This window comes from Cebus imitator, unplaced genomic scaffold, assembly GCF_001604975.1.
Source record: "Cebus imitator isolate Cc_AM_T3 unplaced genomic scaffold, Cebus_imitator-1.0 Scaffold628, whole genome shotgun sequence".
Taxonomy (NCBI): domain Eukaryota; kingdom Metazoa; phylum Chordata; class Mammalia; order Primates; family Cebidae; genus Cebus; species Cebus imitator.
In genome coordinates this window covers 214,189-233,983 of record NW_016107943.1, presented here as the reverse complement: position 1 = coordinate 233,983, position 19,795 = coordinate 214,189, and the positions used below count along the sequence as shown (strand labels likewise).

The following is a 19,795-nucleotide window of genomic DNA, read 5'->3' as shown; positions in this document are numbered from 1 at the left end:
GGATGGTCTCGATCTCTTGACCTCGTGATCCACCCACCTTGGCCTCCCAAAGTGCTGGGATTACAGGCTTGAGCCACCGCGCCCGGCCTATATTACATTTTTTAAAGGATCACATTTTCCCCCAAAGTTCTTCGTATGTAGACAATTTTAAAATCCCACCATAAGATAGTGTTACCACGTTGTGGTAATTCTTGCCTTAGAATATTATACTTTTGTTTTTGCATTTACAGGATAGCTTTCACATCATACCTGCGGGCATCGGTTCATTGGATTTTATCTGTTTTATCTGGAGGCAAATCTGATGAACTGCTGATGCCCTGCTTTCATCTATACTAATCAACATGGGATAAAATAAAACTAGCTTAATTTTTTTTTCTGTTTATAAAATTGATACACAGTCAATGTAGACAGTTTATAGGATAGAGGAAACTATACAGAAAAAAAAATCACTTCTAATTATATTCACACCATTCTGTAACAACTGCTTTTAAAGCTTTGGTATATTTCCTTCTTGTTTCTTTTTTTTTTTGAGATGGAATCTCACTCTGTCACCTAGGCTGGAGTGCAATGGTGCAGTCTTGGCTCACTGCAACCTCCACTTCTTGGGTTGAAGCAATTCTCCTGCCTCAGCCTCCCCCGAGTAGCTTGGATTACAGGCACCCTCCACCATGCCCAGCTAATTTTTGTATTCTTAGTAGAGACAGGGTTTCACCCTGTTGGCTAGGCTGGTCTGGAACTCCTGATAATACTGTATACTTTTGCTTTTGCATTGTAAGCTTAGCTTGGTGGTAGCTGGGTACTTTATCTTGTGTCCCTATGAACTTTATGCTTTGCAGTATCCTTGCTAATGCCAATAGTTTAGTCTGTATCTAGCAATAATTATAAATGAATAATTTTTTCTCTTCGCAGCGCAAAGTACATGCTCAAGTCATCAGATAACATGCTCCAATGGTCAGTGTATCCCAGGTGAATACAGGTGTGACCACGTCAGAGACTGCCCAGATGGAGCTGATGAGAAAGACTGCCGTGAGTCTGTTTGAGTCCTTGCATTGTATTTTGTTTCACCCTTGTCCCTTTGGCATTTTAATCAATTTGTTAGATTTGTTGATGGACATAAATGCCTACAATACGCCTCTTGTTATTGCAATCTCTGTCAGATTCTTTTGTGGATTAGGGGTGATGTTCTGATAAGAGTCTGTTTTACAAGACATACTAAGAGTGTCTTGCCTTAGCACATCAAGTTTCTGTATTTTTTGTAGTAAGAAACTTTTAACATGAACATAGACTACAAAAAGATAATTAAATATATTGAGTACAGAATCCACTTTGGTCAATTTTAACTGGTATTACATGGCTATAGTAAGTTTCTAGGTCAAATTTCTCATTCGTTTTCCTGCTTTTATGGACTCAACATTTTTCAGATTACCTTTGGAAAAGTGTTACATTTTGAAAATGGCTTTTCCTATTACAACAGCATACTACGTTTGTAACTGATCACTACAAAATAAGACATATAAATCATAGCATTTTATGTATAATGTATAAATGTTACCACACCAAAATAAGAAAGTGCAATCATGGTTCATTATGCAGTAACAGATAAGTAAAGAACAATCAAGAACAGTCTTCCTTTTTCGAGGCTTATAAAGAACAGTTAGGATACAAGAAGATAGGAATTAGTCTGCTGCGTCAGTCCTATAGTCCATGTAATTGTCCTTAATCTCAGACATACCTAGTTTCTGGTTTCTTTTCTTTTTTCTTTCTTGAGGCCGACTTTTGCTCTTGTTACCCAGGCTGGAGTGCAAGGGCGTGATCTCAGCTCACTGCAATCTCTGCTTCCCTGGTTCGAGTGATTCTCCTGACTTGGCCTCCTGAGAAGCTGGGATTACAGGCGTGCACCATACCACCATGCCTGGCTAATTTTTGTATTTTTAGTAGAGATGGGGTTTCACCATGTTGGTCAGGCTGGTCTTGAACTTCTGACCTCTGGTGATCCACCTGTCTTGGCCTCCCAAAGTGCTGGGATTGCAGGTGTAAATTACCATGTCCGGCCCATAGTTTCTCTTAAAAGCTCTTACAAGTCCATCATTTATGAATTTGCAGAAGTTCCTTGAGTTTTATGCATGTATATTTGTAATATACATATACATGTTTCTGACAGGTCTGTTAAGTGTACTCCTGCATTTCATAATTTTACTATGTGCTGTATAAAGATATACTCATGTGTCACTTAATGAGGGGGACACATTCTGAGAAATGTGCTGTTAGGGAATTTTGTTGTTGTGTGAATATCATAGAGTGCAGTTATACACACCTGGATGATATAGCCTACTGCACACCTAGGGTACGTGGTATACACCTTAGGTATATACCCTTGCTCCTAGGCTACAAACTTGCACACCATGTTACTGTGCTCACTACTATAGGCAATTGGAACACAATGTTAAGTATTTACATGTCTAAACATATGGAAACATAGAAAAGGTACAGCAAAAATATGGTATTATAGCCGTAGGGGATCATTGTAGTACATGTAATACGTGCAGTCTGTCATTGACTGAAAGAGCGCTATGCGATTATGACTGTACTTCCTTTAGTTTGCTCTTAAATTTATATTTCAAACTTCAAGGAGTTATCCCCGTATTCCACTAATTGGTGGGCAGATATTTGTGTACCTTAGAAAACTTGGTCATAAACTTTTCAGTTATTAGATCCCCAGCTGAAGATTCAAGTTTTAGCCTATTCTCATGGGATACCTTCTCTATTGTTTAATAATTTGATTTAATTTTAGTTTTCTGGGTTGTTTATAAATTCCTTCCTTTGATACAAATGTTTTTTTTAATGGTTTCTGATGAAAGAACTATCTTGTGTAAATTTTGCTAAACATCCTAATATGGTGCTGTGTCTTGGGTAGGAGCTAAACATACATTGATTATGGGAAGCAAATTGTTCCTAGTCACTGTATATTTCAAGCTATACTGTTCATGGAAGAAATACTTGCGTATGTGCAAAAGAAAGACCTATGCTTCCCTCCATACCATGACCACATGGTGCATTTTTAAAAACGACCCTCCTTCAGTGCTTTCCCCTTTGCATGTTATTTTTCTTTGAGAGAAGTGTCTGTGCTATTTGTCTTTGTCTCTCTATTTCCTAGCAGAGTTCCTAGTACAGTTCTGTTCAAATTTTCATCTTAAATATCATTATTTTTAATTTTACTTATTTTATTAAGTTCTGGGAAGTGCAGAACGTGCAGGTTTGTTACATAGGTATACTTGTGTCATGGTGGTCTGCTGCACTTATCAACCCTTCATCTCGATTTTAAGCCCCGAATACATTAGGTATTTGTCCTAATGCTCCCTCTCCTCTTACCCCGCACACCCCAACAGGCCCCAGTGTGTGATGTTCCCCTCCCTGTGTCCATGTGTTCTTATTATCGTTCAACTCCTACTTACGAGAGAGAACATGTGGTATTTGGTTTTCTGTTCCTATGTTAGTTTGCTGAGAGTAATGGCGTCCAGCTTCATCCATGTTCCTGCAAAAGACGTGAACTCAATCTTTTTTACGGCTGCATAGTATTCCATGGTATATGTGTGCCACATTTTCTTTATTCAGTCTATCATTGATAGGCATTTGAGTTGGTTCCAAGCCTTTGCTATTGTAAATAGTGCTGCAATAAACATATGTGCGTATGTGTCTTAATTTTTTGAAAAAGATTACAGTGGATTTACCTTCACTCTGGAAATTATGCAAAGAATTTAGACTCAACTCTGGCAAGTTTAGAGATGACAGTGTGTGTCTGGATACCACAGAAGAGCAAGTTCAAGAGTCAAGGATTCTCCTTTGAATACTTTGTAAAGTACACAGTAGTTTCTTTATTGAGGCAAATGAAGAAGATATTTTTGATTAATAATATTAGTAATAAATCATAAATGCTACAAAATATATCATGATTTATGATATATTAATTACTAATAATCAAATGATTAATATTAGTAATAAATCATATGATATATTTTGTAGCATTTGGTAAATTTCAGAGCATGATATAAACTCTAGTTGTTACTATTAGGTTCCTTTATGAGGACAATAGGGCAGGCACTATTATAATCTCTTATGAATAAATGAAAAATTCAAAGAGTAGAGTGACTTGTTTGAGGTTGTATAGTAGAGATAGGGCTTAATTTGTTTTCTAGTTCCAAGTCTTGTGATTGCTCTTCATGGAGGGCTTTATTTGCAGAAGGAGAAAGCCCTGTCTTGTACAAGTTAAGAGAGCACCAGAGGCCTGTACCATCAGCCAACAGCCAATAGTCTGTGTTTTTATCCCTTATTTACAAGTGGACAAAAATGAGTGTTTTATTGCAAATGCAATGGGACTGAAGGAAATGCTACTTTGGGGAAAATAAATGTCAGCTGAAACAGAATGTTTGCAGCCAAGTCTAAAGTCACTAATACAACCGCCTACAACTTTGCCAATGAACTTTCTGGCAAAAACCTGGCAGGACACGAATCTGCAAGTAGCTGCTGTAAAAGGGACTGAGGGAGAGGCAGTGAGCGTTATAAGCTATTATACCTGGGCAGGAATTTTTAATCAAGTTTTTTTTTTTTAATTTAAAAATATTTAGGTACAAACAATTGGTGAAATAAAAATTCACTAAGGAAAGAGAACCAAATTTGGCTTATTGTTTCTGGAATCATACAAGTCATGAACCATTCAGGGCACATTGTGGCCTAAAATGAATCACATGCATGTAAGGGATTTGCAGTGAGGTATTCTTTCCTATTTCCCTCTACCTTGTTTATTTATTACTAAGTTTCAGTTTTGGAGGAGTGTTGAAAAGAAACCTCACACATCAGAGGAAATGTAGAAAGGAATCTTCCTATTCCTTTGTTAGTGCTTTGATCTGGTCACAGTCAGAATTGTACAAGAAGGAAATGAATGGCCTGGATCAAAGTCCTTAGAAAATGCCAGTATGGGGTATGCGGTGCAGGAATGGTCCCATTTTGTTTTCCTTCTTTGTTTAAAGCTCTTGCGGAGAGTGGGAAAGGGAACTGCCAGTCACTCAGCACCATCCACTATCTTACTCACTTTTCACATCAATACCGCAAGGTGGGTGTGAGGACCATGTCTGTTTTATAGAGATTGTAAAGACGATCATGACGCAAAAGTAGGGGAGCCAGGATTTTTTTATTTTATTTTATTTTTTTTGAGACGGAGTTTCGCTCTTGTTGCCCAGGGTGGAGTGCAATGGTGCATTCTTGGCTCGCCGCAACCTATGCCTCCTGGGTTCAAGTGATTCTCCTGTCTCAGCCTCCCAAGTAGCTGGGATTACAGGCATGTGCCACCACGCCTGGCCAATTTTTTGTATTTTTAGTAGAGACAGGATTTCACTATGTTGGCCAGGATGGTCTTGATCTCTTGACTTTGTGATCCACCCACCTCAGCCTCCCAACGTGCTGGGATTACAGGCATGAGTCACTGTGCCCGGCCGGGAGCCAGGATTTTAACCTAGGTCTAAACCATATGCCTGTGCTCTCAAAATACTTTGCTTTAGCAATAGAAATTTATAAAATATTTTTGTTTAAAGGTTACTTAGCTATTTTATTATTTTTACATATTATCGCTTAAAGCTTTTTTAGTATGGAAGGTTTTTTAACATATACAAAAGAAGCATGAATTGTATAGTGAACCCCTGAACCCTTTTTCACATATTACTCAGTTACATCAATGATGAACTCATAACTAATATTGTTTTATCTATTCTATCTCTTTATTCACTCCATTATTTTGAAGTATTTCTTAGACATGGTATAATTCCATTTTTAAATATTGTAGTATTTATCTCTAAAATATAAGGACTAAAACATAACCATAATATCATTATCACACCTAAAAATTAAACAATTCTTCTTTAAAATAATCAGATATCCAGTCAGTGTTTTAAATTCCCCAATCATCTTGTTATTTTTTACAGTTTGATTATTTAAATCAAAGTTCAAATAAAATCTTTATGTTCAATTTGGTGGACATGTCTCATAAGCCTTTCAATTTGTTGGTTTTCCTTCTATTTCTGTTCTTTACCCCTTGCATTTACTTTTTTTTTTTTTTTTTAAAAAAAAACCCAGGTCACTTGTTCTGGAGTTTCCCACAGTCTGGGTTGTGCTCATTGTGTCCCTGATGTCCTTTAACATGTTCTCTGTCCTCTGTGTTTCCTGGCAATTAGTAGCTAGACCTGGAGCAGGGTTTCTTGACCTTGGCACTAATGACATTTGGGACGAGACAGTTCTTTCTTGTGGGGGCCAGTCTTGTGCACTGTCGAATGTCTAACAGTATCCCTGGCCTCTATCCACTAGATTTTGGTAGCATTGCCCAGTTGTGACAATTCAGAATATCTCTGGACATCATCAAATGTCTTCCAGGAGCAAAATCATCCAGTTGAGAACCACTAATTTAGGGGACTGAACAGGTGTAAGAATTCCCCTGGGGGGAAACAAGGGAAGGCAAGAATACTTTTTACATAAATGTGTGTATTTTCATTAGGAGACACAGGCTAGCTGTCTCTTTGTGATGTGAGTAGCCGTTGATGATCGTGCTAAAATCCATTTAGTCATTGCCTACTTAGTTATTTTAAATGTTGCACTAAATATATAACAGCTGTTATTAGTTGCTTTAAATTAGAATATTTCCATGTGATCAATGATTAAGTGAGGCTTAGCCAGAAATCATCTTCATGAGACATGACACTTTATTATTTCTGCAGTGATGATGCATAGAAATCATTACTTGTGGACAAAGTTAGAATCAGTCTGTGAATGGGGCTCTTGTTTTTCTATTTCTCAGAAGTAGAATGGCCTATAGGAATGAATATATTAGGTACCTGGAAACAACCTAAAAATAGTAATGGATATTGGAAAAACTCCAAAAAAGGACTCAATTCTTCCCTCCAATATTCAAAAGGATTAGGGAGGTTGACGTTGTAGTTCATAGCCCTGCCTGTCATTCCAGACCCTACATTGTAGTTAGTATCCTTTCAAGCTTTTAAAATCAAGACACTGGGCTCCAAGACAGAGCACCTTGTATCCATTCCAGGCATTCCTTTACAGAACAAAGAGTGGTGTGTAAGAGTCCTCTCAGGGAGGCAGGCAGGAAGAAAGGAGGTGAGAGAATGGTCAAGATGGTGAGGAAGGCGAGGATATTAAGGTCTCAACAAAAAGATTACTTTTGAGATAAATTTGGTATATTGTATGAAAGATTCTTATTGTGTTTGGTCTTTTTGTCTGCTTCATCTTTATATGCATAAGTCATTGGTGGTTATTACACCCTTTTAGAAATGTTTCTGAATATATATATATATATATATATATATATATATATATATTCCCTGTGAAACAGGTAAAAGCTCATTTTCCCCCTTAGTTCTTTTATTATTCAATCTGGTCAGAAATGGCATCTTGCATTAAACAGCTTGTCAATTAACTTTTTTTTTTTTTTTTTAAGGAACAGAGAGATTCAAAACTGTGGTCCATTTTACTTCTAATGGGATTAGCATCAAGGAAAAACCACTCATGCAGGGTCTAAGATAAACATCAGAACAATGCAGCAATTATGGGTCATTCAATTAATATATTGAAGTGACTTTCAGTTACTCAAAAAAGTGCATTTTTTTTTTTTTTTCTGTTAAGTGAAAAGATTATTTTGCTTTTTCAAGCACCACGTTAGAATGATTTTGGTGTGAATAAAACTATTGCTAATTACTGTTGGTTTGTAGCACTTCTCTTTTGTTACTTAGGAATGCCAAAGAAAGGGTAAAATCCCTGTTACAATGAAGGCTTTCTTGCCGGTAATCAGCAGTATTTGGTCTGCCTGCAACTGGGGCTTCTTTGTCCCAGCAGTTTTATTTCTATTGACTTTCTGCTCTTCAGAATTTAAACATTTTTCTTTATATCTCTAACTGCTGAAGCTCCAGCTGAGGGAACAGTGGGAGGGGGATAAAGAAGATGGTTAAAGTCATTTTGTGGACTGTGAGGGTGCGTGAAGAACATGTTCTTCAAACTCAGTTCCACATTTAAGCTGCCCAATCAGCCTTGCCGTTGCTATTCTCTCTCTTCCTGAAGCCAGAAAGAAGAAGCAGGTGACTCTCCAAAGGACCCCATCGTCCCTGACACATCACAGATGTACCTTTTTAGCATTATTACAATTGAGATAGGATTCAGAGCCCTGAAACCTGGAGAAAGGAGAGAAAAATCTCTTTTATGTAGTTTCCATCATACAAGGACATTATAAATACCCCAGTCTTTAAAAAGATCCTAAGATCCCTCTTAGCTATTGCCCAATTACTCTGCCCCCTTTTACAATAGAGTTTCTTAGCATTATCTTTAATGACTGTTTCCATTTACTCTTGTCCTTTTTTCTTTCTTAAAAAAAACTTTTTTTTTTACATATGTATCCAACTGATTGTCCTTTTTTCTTGAACCCACTGGAAACAGTCCTTCATCTTCACCAGTCTCTTGAAAACATTCTTTCAGTGTTACCAATGACCGCCAATATGGTTCTTGTTTAAATGTCAGTTCTCAGAGAGCTACTCACCACAGCCACTCTTTACCTTTTATCCAGCTCTATTTTTGCAACTTTTTTTCCCTTCGAGATATTTACTTTAATAGCCGTCATTCTACCCTCTGAAACAGAATGTCAGTTCCATGAGAAATAGGATTTTATTTCATTCTTTAGTACCTTGCATACCTATAGGTGTGCAATAATTATTTTTGAATGCATTGATTAATAAAATGCGGTGGGAATTGCTACTTGTAATTTTGTTTTCCTTTTAATTTAATTCTTTTTTTTTTTTGAGACGGAGTTTCACTCATGTTACCCAGGCTGGAGTGCAATGGCCCGATCTCGGCTCACTGCAACCTCCGCCTCCTGGGTTCAGGCAATTCTCCTGCCTCAGCCTCCTGAGTAGCTGGGATTACAGGCACGCACCACCATGCCCAGCTAATTTTTTGTATTTTTAGTAGAGACGGGGTTTCACCGTGCTGACCAGGATGGTCTCGATCTCTTGACCTTGTGGTCCACCCACCTCGGCCTCCCAAAGTGCTGGGATTACAGGCTTGAGCCACCGCGCCCGGCCTTTAATTTAATTCTTAGCATAGTATCTACGAAGTCAGATTTCAGTAAATATATGTTGAGCACAAGAGAATTCTAATTAAGAAGAAGATAGCACTCTGCAGAATAACTGGTTCCTAGGATATTGACATTTACTTGGCAATGATTTGCTGATGAATATTCAAATTATTTGGGGTTAGGTTTCCAGCGGGGAGCCTGAGCCACACCATTTCTAGTGATTGGAAAGTGGCTACTCTTATAATGCTGGGGTGTAGCTAGTTTTCCTGTCACTTTGATTAGATTTTGTCTTTTGTTCTGCCCAGGTGGGTCCCTGGGAATCACCACTAAGGTATGGAACCATGGTGTTGTCTGGCCTTGAAAGAAAACATGTAGCTCACTGCCACTAAATATGATGCACATTATAAATGTTTGCTTACCCATAAGAAGGCATCTTAATCTTACTTCTTTGTACTATTCCTTAGAGCATTTGATACACATTTTTCCATCTTGTTGCGGTCACTTTTGTGATAGAACTTGTGTGAGGTTTTTAAATTTTTTTTTTAAGGAATTTAGAATAATGTCAGTTTTTACCTCCTTTACGGTTTTTGGTGATAGCTCTGGGAAGAAGACAGTGCCGTGGATCCAGAATCCTTGGAGCAACCCTCTCAGGCACATTTCTAATTTAGGTCTCAGATCAGGTCACCGTGGATACAGACCAGCTAGGAATCCGAGGCTTAAGACCCAGCTAGCACAAAGACAGGGAGCCAAGGAAAACTAGATAACTTAGCGTGTTTCTCTTTTTGCTTTGGCTTCCTGAAAGCTGCCCAGACTAAACTTGATGTTGGTTCAATTCTACTAGCCCTTGGGATGACCATATTTTCTTTCTCTTTCCAAGGTGCTGAATTAATTTTTAAAAATAAATCTGCTTTTATATAACTTTTTATTGAAAGCTACTTCAAATTATTTTTGGAAAGAGGCAGCAAATAGTACTCTGTTTTTTTCCTTGTATATTACTGCACTCCCTAGGAGATAGTCCTTTAGGGCCTTGATATTCACCAGGGGTGGGGGCTTGGGGAGTGGTGGTGGTCCCTTTATGGGACTTGAACTTGATGGTCTGTTTTTGGTACTGACTCTCCTGTTTGTCCTTGTGCTCCTTCTGGAAAGTTATTTTTCCCTGCATAGGTTTCCTAGAATTCCTAGATAATATCGTATTGAACTATTTTGTTGACTATGCCATACGTCGTGGGAAACTAGAGTTGGCCTCACTTCTTTCTTCTTCCCAATGTGGATGGGAAACTGACGGGAAGAAAGAAAATCTTTCCTCCTTCACCTTGGGTTTTTTCGTTTTCATAATCTCTTTTAAGAATTTTCTATTACCATTTCATTCAATTTCATTCTTCTTTAGTTTTTCGCTTCTTCCCTTTACTTACTCTGCAACCTATAAGCGGTGGTTGTATCTGTGGTAGTGGTTAGTAACATGGCTTGTGGAGCCAGGCTGTTTGAATTTGCATTCTGGCTCTCCAACTTTACCAGTTGTGTGAACTTTTTCAAATTCCCTAATCTCGTAATGCCTCAGGTTATTCCTCTGTAAAATGGGAGTCATCATAGTATTTACTTCATGAGGTTGTTATGAAGATGAAGTGAGTTTATACATATTGAGTACTTTGACACATTTCTAGCACATAGTTTTTAATATATGTTATTGATGATGACGATTGCTTGTTTAACTTTGTGAGTCGTACTTGCAAGTAAGTGGTGGTGGCCAAACTGGTAGATTCTTTCTGGCGAATCATTACATTGACTAGATTAATCTGTCTTGGAGCCAGAGTAAATAACAAAGAGGAGACTCTAGGACCTTGAAAAGTAATAATAAAGGATGACTCTAGGACCTTGAAAAGTCCCAGGTGTCTGGGCTGGATTTGTATCCGTAAGTTTGTGTGTGTGTGTGTGTATGTGTGTGTGTGTGTGTGTTTCCCAATCTTAAGTTTCCTAACCTACCTTTAAGATGCCTTCTTTATCATAATGGTCTTCTGTCTATGTTCTTTTCAGCCATGTTGTCAAATTGTGAGAATAAAATGTGTTTATAGTCTTCCCATCGAGATAATAATGAATAGTGCCTTATATTTGTATCTTCCTCTGCTGTGTGATACTCTGCTTAAAATGATTTCCATTCTAAGAGGTCCACAAGGTCTTCAAGCTACGTTTCTACAACCTCTGCCCTGATTATGTAAACAGAACTTTAGCATGGAACTTTCTTGCTCCAAACCAAATCATCCACAATGAAAACATTTAAAAAGTCATGTATGCATATTTTGGGGGCAGCTCCCAATTATGGGGGAACAAATCTGAATATGTATTATTTGGGACGGGGAGAAAGTAAAGAAAGGGGAAGCAAGGAGTGGCATGAGGAAGGATATTTTCACCTTTTCATGTTAGAAAAGCCTTAATGGTCTGAGGCTTAATTTATAGTTCTTGTTGTTCTTTCCATTCAAACAAAATTCAGAAAGAGTTTCCTCGGTTTTCTTATATATGGTCTTTTCTCATATTGTACTTTACCCTATACTTAAAGTTTTGCAGGAGATTTTAGCCATGTGATGGATTTGCTCTATGGGATGAAGGTTAAACTCAGGCTGGCCAAGCAAATAAACCAAAAAATAAGATTTTAGGTATCTCCCAGTTGGAAGCTCAAAGGATTCTGACTTATTGTTTTCTGGAGTAGATTGAAACTGATTAACATCTTTAGCAAGAGTAGTAGAATCCATTCATTTCTTTCTTTGCTCAGTATTAACAGTTTGGACCTGTTCTCTCTGTGTGGGTCTCTTCCAAAGAGGGAAAACTATTTGGAAACAGATTTCCAAGTATTTTCAGTATTTAGTGGAGTTAGGAAGCTCTGTGTAATCTTCTCTGTGAGTATACAGCTCAGGTTAACTGTGCACAGAAGAGATCAGAAGGTGTGCAGAGGTGAGCAATGTCCTCTGCTGATTGAGAGAGATTCTTTATCAGTGTGGATGGAGACAAGAAAGCTGTTCGTTCCTCATTCCAAATGTCAGACTGCTGACCTCTGGCCACCACAATACCCTCCCTGATGATATCAAGCTGGCCTTGTTTGTTGGGTGGGGAAGGGCCATGTCAGTAAACTTTTGCTGCTGCTCTTAAAAGGCTAGATAACACATTGACTCTAGGAGCTATCCTGCCCACAGGGGCAAAGGAATCGCTTGTTGGTCTCACCTGGTCTTTTGTATTTCTTGAAGGGAGAATTAATAAACATCTCTTTTTTTTTTTTTTTTTTTTGAGACGGAGTTTCGCTCTTGTTACCCAGGCTGGAGTGCAATGGTGCAATCTCGGCTCACTGCAACCTCTGTCTCCTGGGTTCAGGCAATTCTCCTGCCTCAGCCTCCTGAGTAGCTGGGATTACAGGCACGCGCCACCATGCCCAGCTAATTTTTTGTATTTTTAGTAGAGACGGGGTTTCACCATGTTGACCAGGATGGTCTCGATCTCTTGACCTCGTGATCCACCCGCCTCGGCCTCCCAAAGTGCTGGGATTACAGGCTTGAGCCACCGCGCCCGGCCCAAAAACATTGTTTTTAATGATAATTTAAATCATGCTCCACAAAGTTCCTTGTAATTTTCATATACTAAAGTCTGTTTTGTAGTCAGGCATACATATTCCTAAAAAAAGTAATAATAGTTCTGGCCAGGCATGGTGGCCACATCTCTTGAAGGAAGAGTTGTGTGACCCATTTGAAGGCACATCGGTAAGGGATATTATCTCAGTGAGGAAAGACAGCAATAACCCTAGGCATCGTCTTACGTTTGGACTGTTAAAAAGCTATATAAAATTCAGAAAAAAATTTAAATTTTAGCCAGCTATTTAAAAATGCCATCCATTTTCACATATGATTAACTATATGTAACTCTGGAAATTGAGATATTTAAGGACACTTAATAAACTAGCTTTGAACCTCTGGATATGAGAAGAGTTAGGCTTATTCCTTTACTGTGCCAAAAAAATAAATGAAAAAATATCAATCGAGAGTCAATTTTTTTAAAAGTGCAAGTCGTTAATATGACACAAGTTTAGTACAGTTTTAGCATAGAATTTTGTGCATGGTTTCTGCTTGAAAACACTTGGGACTATCCAAAGAATTACCTTCAGTATCTTTGTATGTCTATAAAATCTCAAATTGGGTTCTTAAATGCAAAATTGAGACTCAAAGTAGACTGTACTGTTGGGTCTTTGAAATCTCAACTAAGACATACCTTTTCCTTGGTTAAAATGAAATCTGAAGAGGACACGAGAATCACTATGAAAATAATCTTTCATGAAAAAGAGAGTCAGACCAAGGAAGATATCATATTTGTGAAAAGGAGGGTATTAAAAGTCCATAAAAGGCAGAACTTCAAAATATTTTAAAAAGCTGAATGAACTAAAATGTTCACCTGTGGTAAATAATAGCAATATTGAACATTTCTTGAGCACAGTGAGAAAGGTCCCATCCCTGTACTAAGTGTTGGGGATTCTAAAGTGAGTAAGACAGGATCCTTGATCTCAGGGAGTTTCATTATGCTATGGGGGAAACATAAACAATCCACAGAATAAAGCCTCCAGTAAGAGGTCATGAGGGACAGGTGGTCCAAGTCTGGTAGGTAGAGAGGAGGGACAGACAGCATGTTATTCCTATAAGGGACTTCCTGATTTTCCACTGTGACCTAGAAAACTAGGACCAATGAGTAGCAGTGAGGTAGCCCCATGCACATAATGTGGCAACAACAATTTGTGTTTCCAGAGCACATTATGCTTTTCAACATGCTTTACCAGACACGGCCTTCTCAGGCCCCTCTAACCTGTTCAGTACATGATCCAAATATGCGGATAGGAAAGTAGCAACATAGAGAGGACCTGAAGCTTGAGTCACAGAAAATAGCTGCTGAGTGGTACCTCTGGGTTGCCAGGGCTCCTGAACTCTAGGCCTGCTTTCTTTCTCCAACCCCCCAATGGAAGAAATGGCCTGTCTTTTCTCCAAGCTTGTATGGTGGTACTTTAGTTTCATGGGATGCTGTTTGTATTATGTAAAAGAGCATTCCATTTTGAACTAAAGTTACATTCTTTTTCATTCTTCATCTTTTAGCTCAAAAGTCACTTCTTTAGGGGAGACTTTTCTGGGCCCCCAAATCCCTCTGCTATGCAGTCTCACAGTCCTCTGTACTTTCCACATTAGCACTTATCCCAGTTTGTAATTTACCATTTGTGTCTTATTTCATTAATGTCTGTTTCCCCATCCAGCCGTACTCTCCATGAAGCCAGGGACCATATTTCTTTTGTGTATCAATATATGCCCAACATTTAGTGACTTGCATATAGTAATCACTCAATAAATGTTTGCTGAAGGAAATTTGAGGTTTGTTTGCTGTTTTCATTTCATTTCTTTTTCTTTCTCTTTCTCTCTCTCTTTCTCCTTCTCCTTCTTCTTTCTTTTTTTTTTTAATAATAGAATACCCAACATGTGAGCAACTTACTTGTGACAATGGAGCCTGCTATAACAACAGTCAGAAGTGTGATTCCAAAGTTGATTGCAGGGACCACTCGGATGAACTCAACTGCAGTAAGTATTGTGCACAAGATGTGCTGACGCTGGTTTATAGTGGCTTGAGAGAGCCAACTATGTGCATCTCTTCCCAAGTTCACGTTCAGTGAATTCACGTTGGTAGTCTGAAGTCAGACGTTGGTAGGAGTATTTACACACTCAGAATCGGCAAACACTACAAACCAGGATCTTTTGTTCCTGGAGAACTGGTTCCTAAACATTAACCAGCACACCACTTCTTAATAAGAATCTCTTTTTAAACTGGATATGATCTTCCTATGAGATTAAATGGCTACAATGGAGTTAAATTCTCTCTTTTCTTTCCCTTCTTTCTGTTGCAGCTGAGATATGCTTTCACAATGAGTTTTCATGTGGCAGTGGAGAGTGTATCCCTCGCACTTACGTCTGTGACCATGACAATGATTGCCAAGACGGCAGTGACGAACATGCTTGCAGTACGGTGATTTCTTTATGCTGGGTCATGTTGTCGGGAGTGTTTTGTTTTGTTTTGGTTTGGCTTTATTCCCTCCATGAATGTATCCCCTCCACCAATCCCCTCTTTTCCTTTTTTCAAGGAAAAGAGTCACTATGTTTGATGGCAGATGGAATCAGAAGGTCACTAGGGGCCATGGCATGAGCCTTTGTGGTGTTGCTGGACCTGGGCTCCTTTATGCTCCAAGGATCTGTTAGATGGAAAGGGCTGCTGACGGGCAGTTTGCCTTCCTTCCTTAGGCTCCAGGGGTACAGGATTTATTGTATCACTGGATTCTCAAATGACCCACACCTCAGGAATAGGTCTGATAACCTTGATAGTCGAGTGAGAGAAGGGCTTTTAAGGGAAAGGCAGTTCCCTAGGAGTGGCTCTAACTCTCCTCCTTACCTCAAAATTCCTACCGCATTAAAGTTGGAGGGTCAGGAAAGTTTCTTTTTCCTTTCTTTTTTTTTTTTTTTTTTTTTTTTTTTTTTTTNAAAAAAAAAAAAAGCTTCTGGTTCCTGGGTTAAGTACTTTGAGTTAATCTACAATGGCAAAATTGAGTTGGCTATGCATAGCATTGTTTGATTACGTCTTGTGTGACCACAGTCATTTCTGAGGAAACTAACTGGAACTAGGGATATTTTTTTTTCTCTTTTTTTATGACTGTTGAATATTCCTCCCACAGTCAACCCATCAATTCTGTGGGCAACTGACTGTCCTGTAAGGGAATACCACTTATAACCCTGATTTCATCAATAATATACTCTAACTAAATTTGTGGTTGCCTGGAAGTGCCCATGTAACTGCAGCCCCAAGGTTATTTTTTGTTTCCTGACAAAAATTGTACATAACGTTTAAATAATCAGTGACCTCTATGGTATTTTTTTTTCCTCTATTTCATTTGGGAGCCCATTTTAAAAAGCTTAAAAAATTAATCAGAGATGTGTAGCAATAGTAAAAAGTTGGAAAATAAAAATTAACCAAAAGAAAAAAAGATGATTACCTGAAATCCCATCTCTTGAAGTTAGCCACAGTTAATATTTTTAGGTCTTATTCTTGCTCCAGTCACTTGGAAGTTCTTAGCCCTTTTTACTATGTAGATACAAAGACAGACCCATTACCTGTTTTTTTTTTTTTTTTTTTTTTTTTTTTTTTTTTTTTTTTTTTTTTTTTTTTTTTGGAGATTGAGTTTTGCTTTGTTGCCCAGGGTGCAGTACAGTGGCGCAATCTCAGCTTACTGCAACCTCTGGAGTTCAAGCAGTTCTCCTGCTTCAGTCTCCCTAGTAGCTGGGATCACAGGCATGCAACACCATGTCCAGCTAATTTTGTGTTTTTAGTAGAGACGTGGTTTCCACCAAGTTGGCCAGGCTGGTCTTGGAACTCCTTACCTCAAGTGATCCGCCCACCTTGGCCTCCCAAAGTGCCGGTATTACAGGTGTGAGCCAGCGTGCTCAGCCTGAAAGTTTCAGTGTGGTATAGGTGGTTTTCTTGCCTCCACTTCTTCACTCTGACCTAGCTTTTATGTCCATGCTGTTGCCCGCAATGCAAATGGCCTCTCTTATTATTGCCTCCTCTCCACTTACTTTTTTTGGAATGAGTAAAGTTAGAAGACTCCGTGAGAGAGTTTTACTAACTCCATTAAGTTGGAAGCTTTTGGTGGTGATTTATTTACTAAAATGTATGATTTCCCTCCACACCTTTTTTGATTGGTTGATATCCATGCCTTAGGGTGTTGTTAAATATTTTTGATATCACCCGAATTTTCTATGAGCCATGCTTGACTTGCCTTCTGGAACCCGGGCTTATTTAAGTGACAGAGAATTAAAGTGAATGTGACATCCTGGAATGGATGACTGAGAATCATTTGGTCCTAGATTAGCAATTACAGAGCTTGTGGTAAAGTATGAGAACGTTGGACATTGCCATGTCTGCAGCATGTTTGTCTGCATTCTCTGTTCTGTGCCAAAGTATTGCAAACCATCTTGTTTTTAATGATTTTTTTTTTTTTTTTGAGACAGGGTCTCACTCTGTCACCCAGGCTGGAGTGCAATTGTGCGATCTCAGCTCACTGCAACCTCTGCCTCCCACACCAGGCTCATGCCATCACCCACCCCAGCCTCCAGAGTAGGTGGGACTACAGACATGTACCACCATGCTTGGCTATTTATTTTTATTTTTGTATTTTTGGTAGAGACGAAGTCTTCCCACGTTGCCCAGGCTGACCTAGTTTTTAATCTTGAAAACCAGAAACCAGCACCTGAGTTCATTTCCTGAACCCAAATCTGCTGTTATCTTCTTTCTCTCTCTCTCTTTTTCCTGCTTTTAAATTTTTTTGTCAAGATACTTCAGGGATTCAACTGAGACAGAGTTTCAGTTTCTAGGGGTTCTGCTTAGGCAGTGGGGTGAGAGCACTTTGAGTTTCTCCAGGTGATTGGTGTCTTTGGAGTGCAGCTGTTGCTTTGTTCCAGACTATCCGACCTGCCGTGGTTACCAGTTCACTTGCCCCAATGGCCGATGCATTTATCAAAACTGGGTTTGTGACGGAGAAGATGACTGTAAAGATAATGGAGACGAAGATGGATGTGGTAAGGAGGGAAGAGATTCCTACTGAAGAGCATTTCCTTAAAGTGTTTTCCAGCACTTGGTTTTTCTCCTTTCCTTTTTAGAAATTTTGTGCGACAAGCAAGCCTCAGGATTGGCTGGAGTTGAAGGGGTTGTTTAGGGGCTTAGTGTGGGGTAAAGAAGAAGGTGACTTTGTTAACTTTTCCTAAGAAGACTCAGAACTCAAACATAGATGAAATTATAATCCTCTTCTTTCTATCTTTGTGGCAAAATAAGTAGGATGATCTCTCCCTCTTCTATATCCCAGTCTGAATTTCCTCTTTAAGACTGCCTGTTTTAAATAGATTTACCTATATAAAACTAATAGGCTGAGGAAGGAGAGAAAATAGTGAAAACTGTCATTTTTCTTATACCTCACAATCTTTAAAAATGGCTTTGAACCCTGGTAATAGTTCAGCTTGTTTTTTTTGTTTTGGCTTTGTGAATTCTGATTCCCAACTGAGTCACTGACTTTCAGAGGTGAAAGAGAGGCCGTCTTGGGAACATGTGGGGTGGAGCTGGGGATTGGTAAGTGTAGGAGAAGCTACTATCTGGGGAAGTGCTTAAAGATTCTGTGAGAAGAAAATTTCCAGTGATATTCACCCTTTTATGTTGTTGATATCATCAGCAGTACCTGCAACAATTTAGCAGTTACTAACACCCACACCCTAAAGTAAGTCACCTGCACCATTCCAATCCCAGGTATGATATGGGAAATGCTTGTTCTGGGAACATAAAATGTGGTTTTATATTTTTATGTTCCAGAAAGTGGTTTTTCTACATTTGGTTTATGGCTTTTCTTATACTATTGACATTTCACTAAATAAGCAAAACAAATAAAAAAGCCCAACCACAAACTCAGTAATTCTGGAGCTACTTTGACGGCCCTAGTTCTAGAATTCAGGATTTAAATAACTGCATCTTCTCCTAGGGGATTATGAATCTAGTTTGTTGATAATTGAGGCCTGTATCTGCTTCGTATTCTTATAATCTGGCTGGGAGCTGCCTCTTCCAGGAAAAGTGGAGTAATTCCATTATGCCTCTCCTTAGAATCTCAGTAAAAGACTTGTGGTAGAGTTAGAAATGACTAGCTAATTGTAAAATGTGGATCATTTATAGATTTCTGTTGTCCAACTTGCTCTACATCCTCTTTTAACCACTGATTAAAAAAGAGCTGGCTGTACCTCTCCTGTGGCCTGTAACTCTCTTCCCCCCGCTCTCCCACAGAAAGCAGTCCTCACGGTGTTGATAAATGTTCTCCAAGAGAATGGTCTTGCCCAGAGTCAGGACGGTGCATCTCCATTTATAAAGTTTGTGATGGGGTTTTAGATTGCCCAGGAAGAGAAGATGAAAATAGTACTACTACCGGGAAATACTGTGGTAAGCATAGAAATTTACCTGGGCAGCTTTCAGATAAAGATATTTCTGTTTTCTAGAACAGGCGTTCAAATACAGTGTATATCAGTTGGCATTTGTATAACAAAGCACCCTAAGACTTAGTGGCTTAAATTGACAAACGTGTCGTATTTCTCACAGTTCTGTGGGTTGGCTAGGTAGTTCCTCTGGCCTGTATCAGCTCACTCACACGTCAGGATGTTGCAAGAAAAGCTTAGGCTGGCCTAGCCTTGTTGATCCACAGGTTGAAAGAGAAACCCTAGGGCTCCGGTACATTGAGGGTTCTATATATGCCAAATTTACTCAAGTCTTGCTGTTCAAAGCAAGACACTTGGCCAAACCCAGAGTGGATGGAAGAAATAGACTCCATCGCTTGATGGGAGGAGCTTAACAATTTTTAGCAACCCCCTACCCCCAATCCCCAACACACACACAGGGAGGATTATTTCAATGGCAATTTTGTTGACCTTAAAGTTGTTCTGGAGATTTTATTACCTGGCTTATGCTTATAGAAAAAGGCCTTCTCTGGCTGTATTGGGGAAAAAAAAAAAAAAGCTTCTGGTTCCTGGGTTAAGTACTTTGAGTTAATCTACAATGGCAAAATTGAGTTGGCTATGCATAGCATTGTTTGATTAC

At 38.9% G+C, this 19,795-nt stretch overlaps 1 protein-coding gene across 4 annotated transcripts in view; it reads left to right on the top strand.

Annotated features, from left to right (window-relative positions):
* LRP2 (LDL receptor related protein 2) overlaps window positions 1-19,795 on the top strand; it is a 224,340-nt gene that overhangs the window by 53,671 nt on the left and 150,874 nt on the right. For all 4 annotated transcript variants that reach the window (XM_037734498.1, XM_017517337.2, XM_037734499.1 and 1 more), the window contains exons 4-8: window positions 910-1,026; window positions 14,596-14,706; window positions 15,030-15,143; window positions 17,632-17,748; window positions 18,992-19,144. In XM_037734498.1, coding sequence (XP_037590426.1) covers window positions 910-1,026; window positions 14,596-14,706; window positions 15,030-15,143; window positions 17,632-17,748; window positions 18,992-19,144 — 612 coding nt within the window. The remainder of the gene's footprint in view (window positions 1-909; window positions 1,027-14,595; window positions 14,707-15,029; window positions 15,144-17,631; window positions 17,749-18,991; window positions 19,145-19,795) is intronic.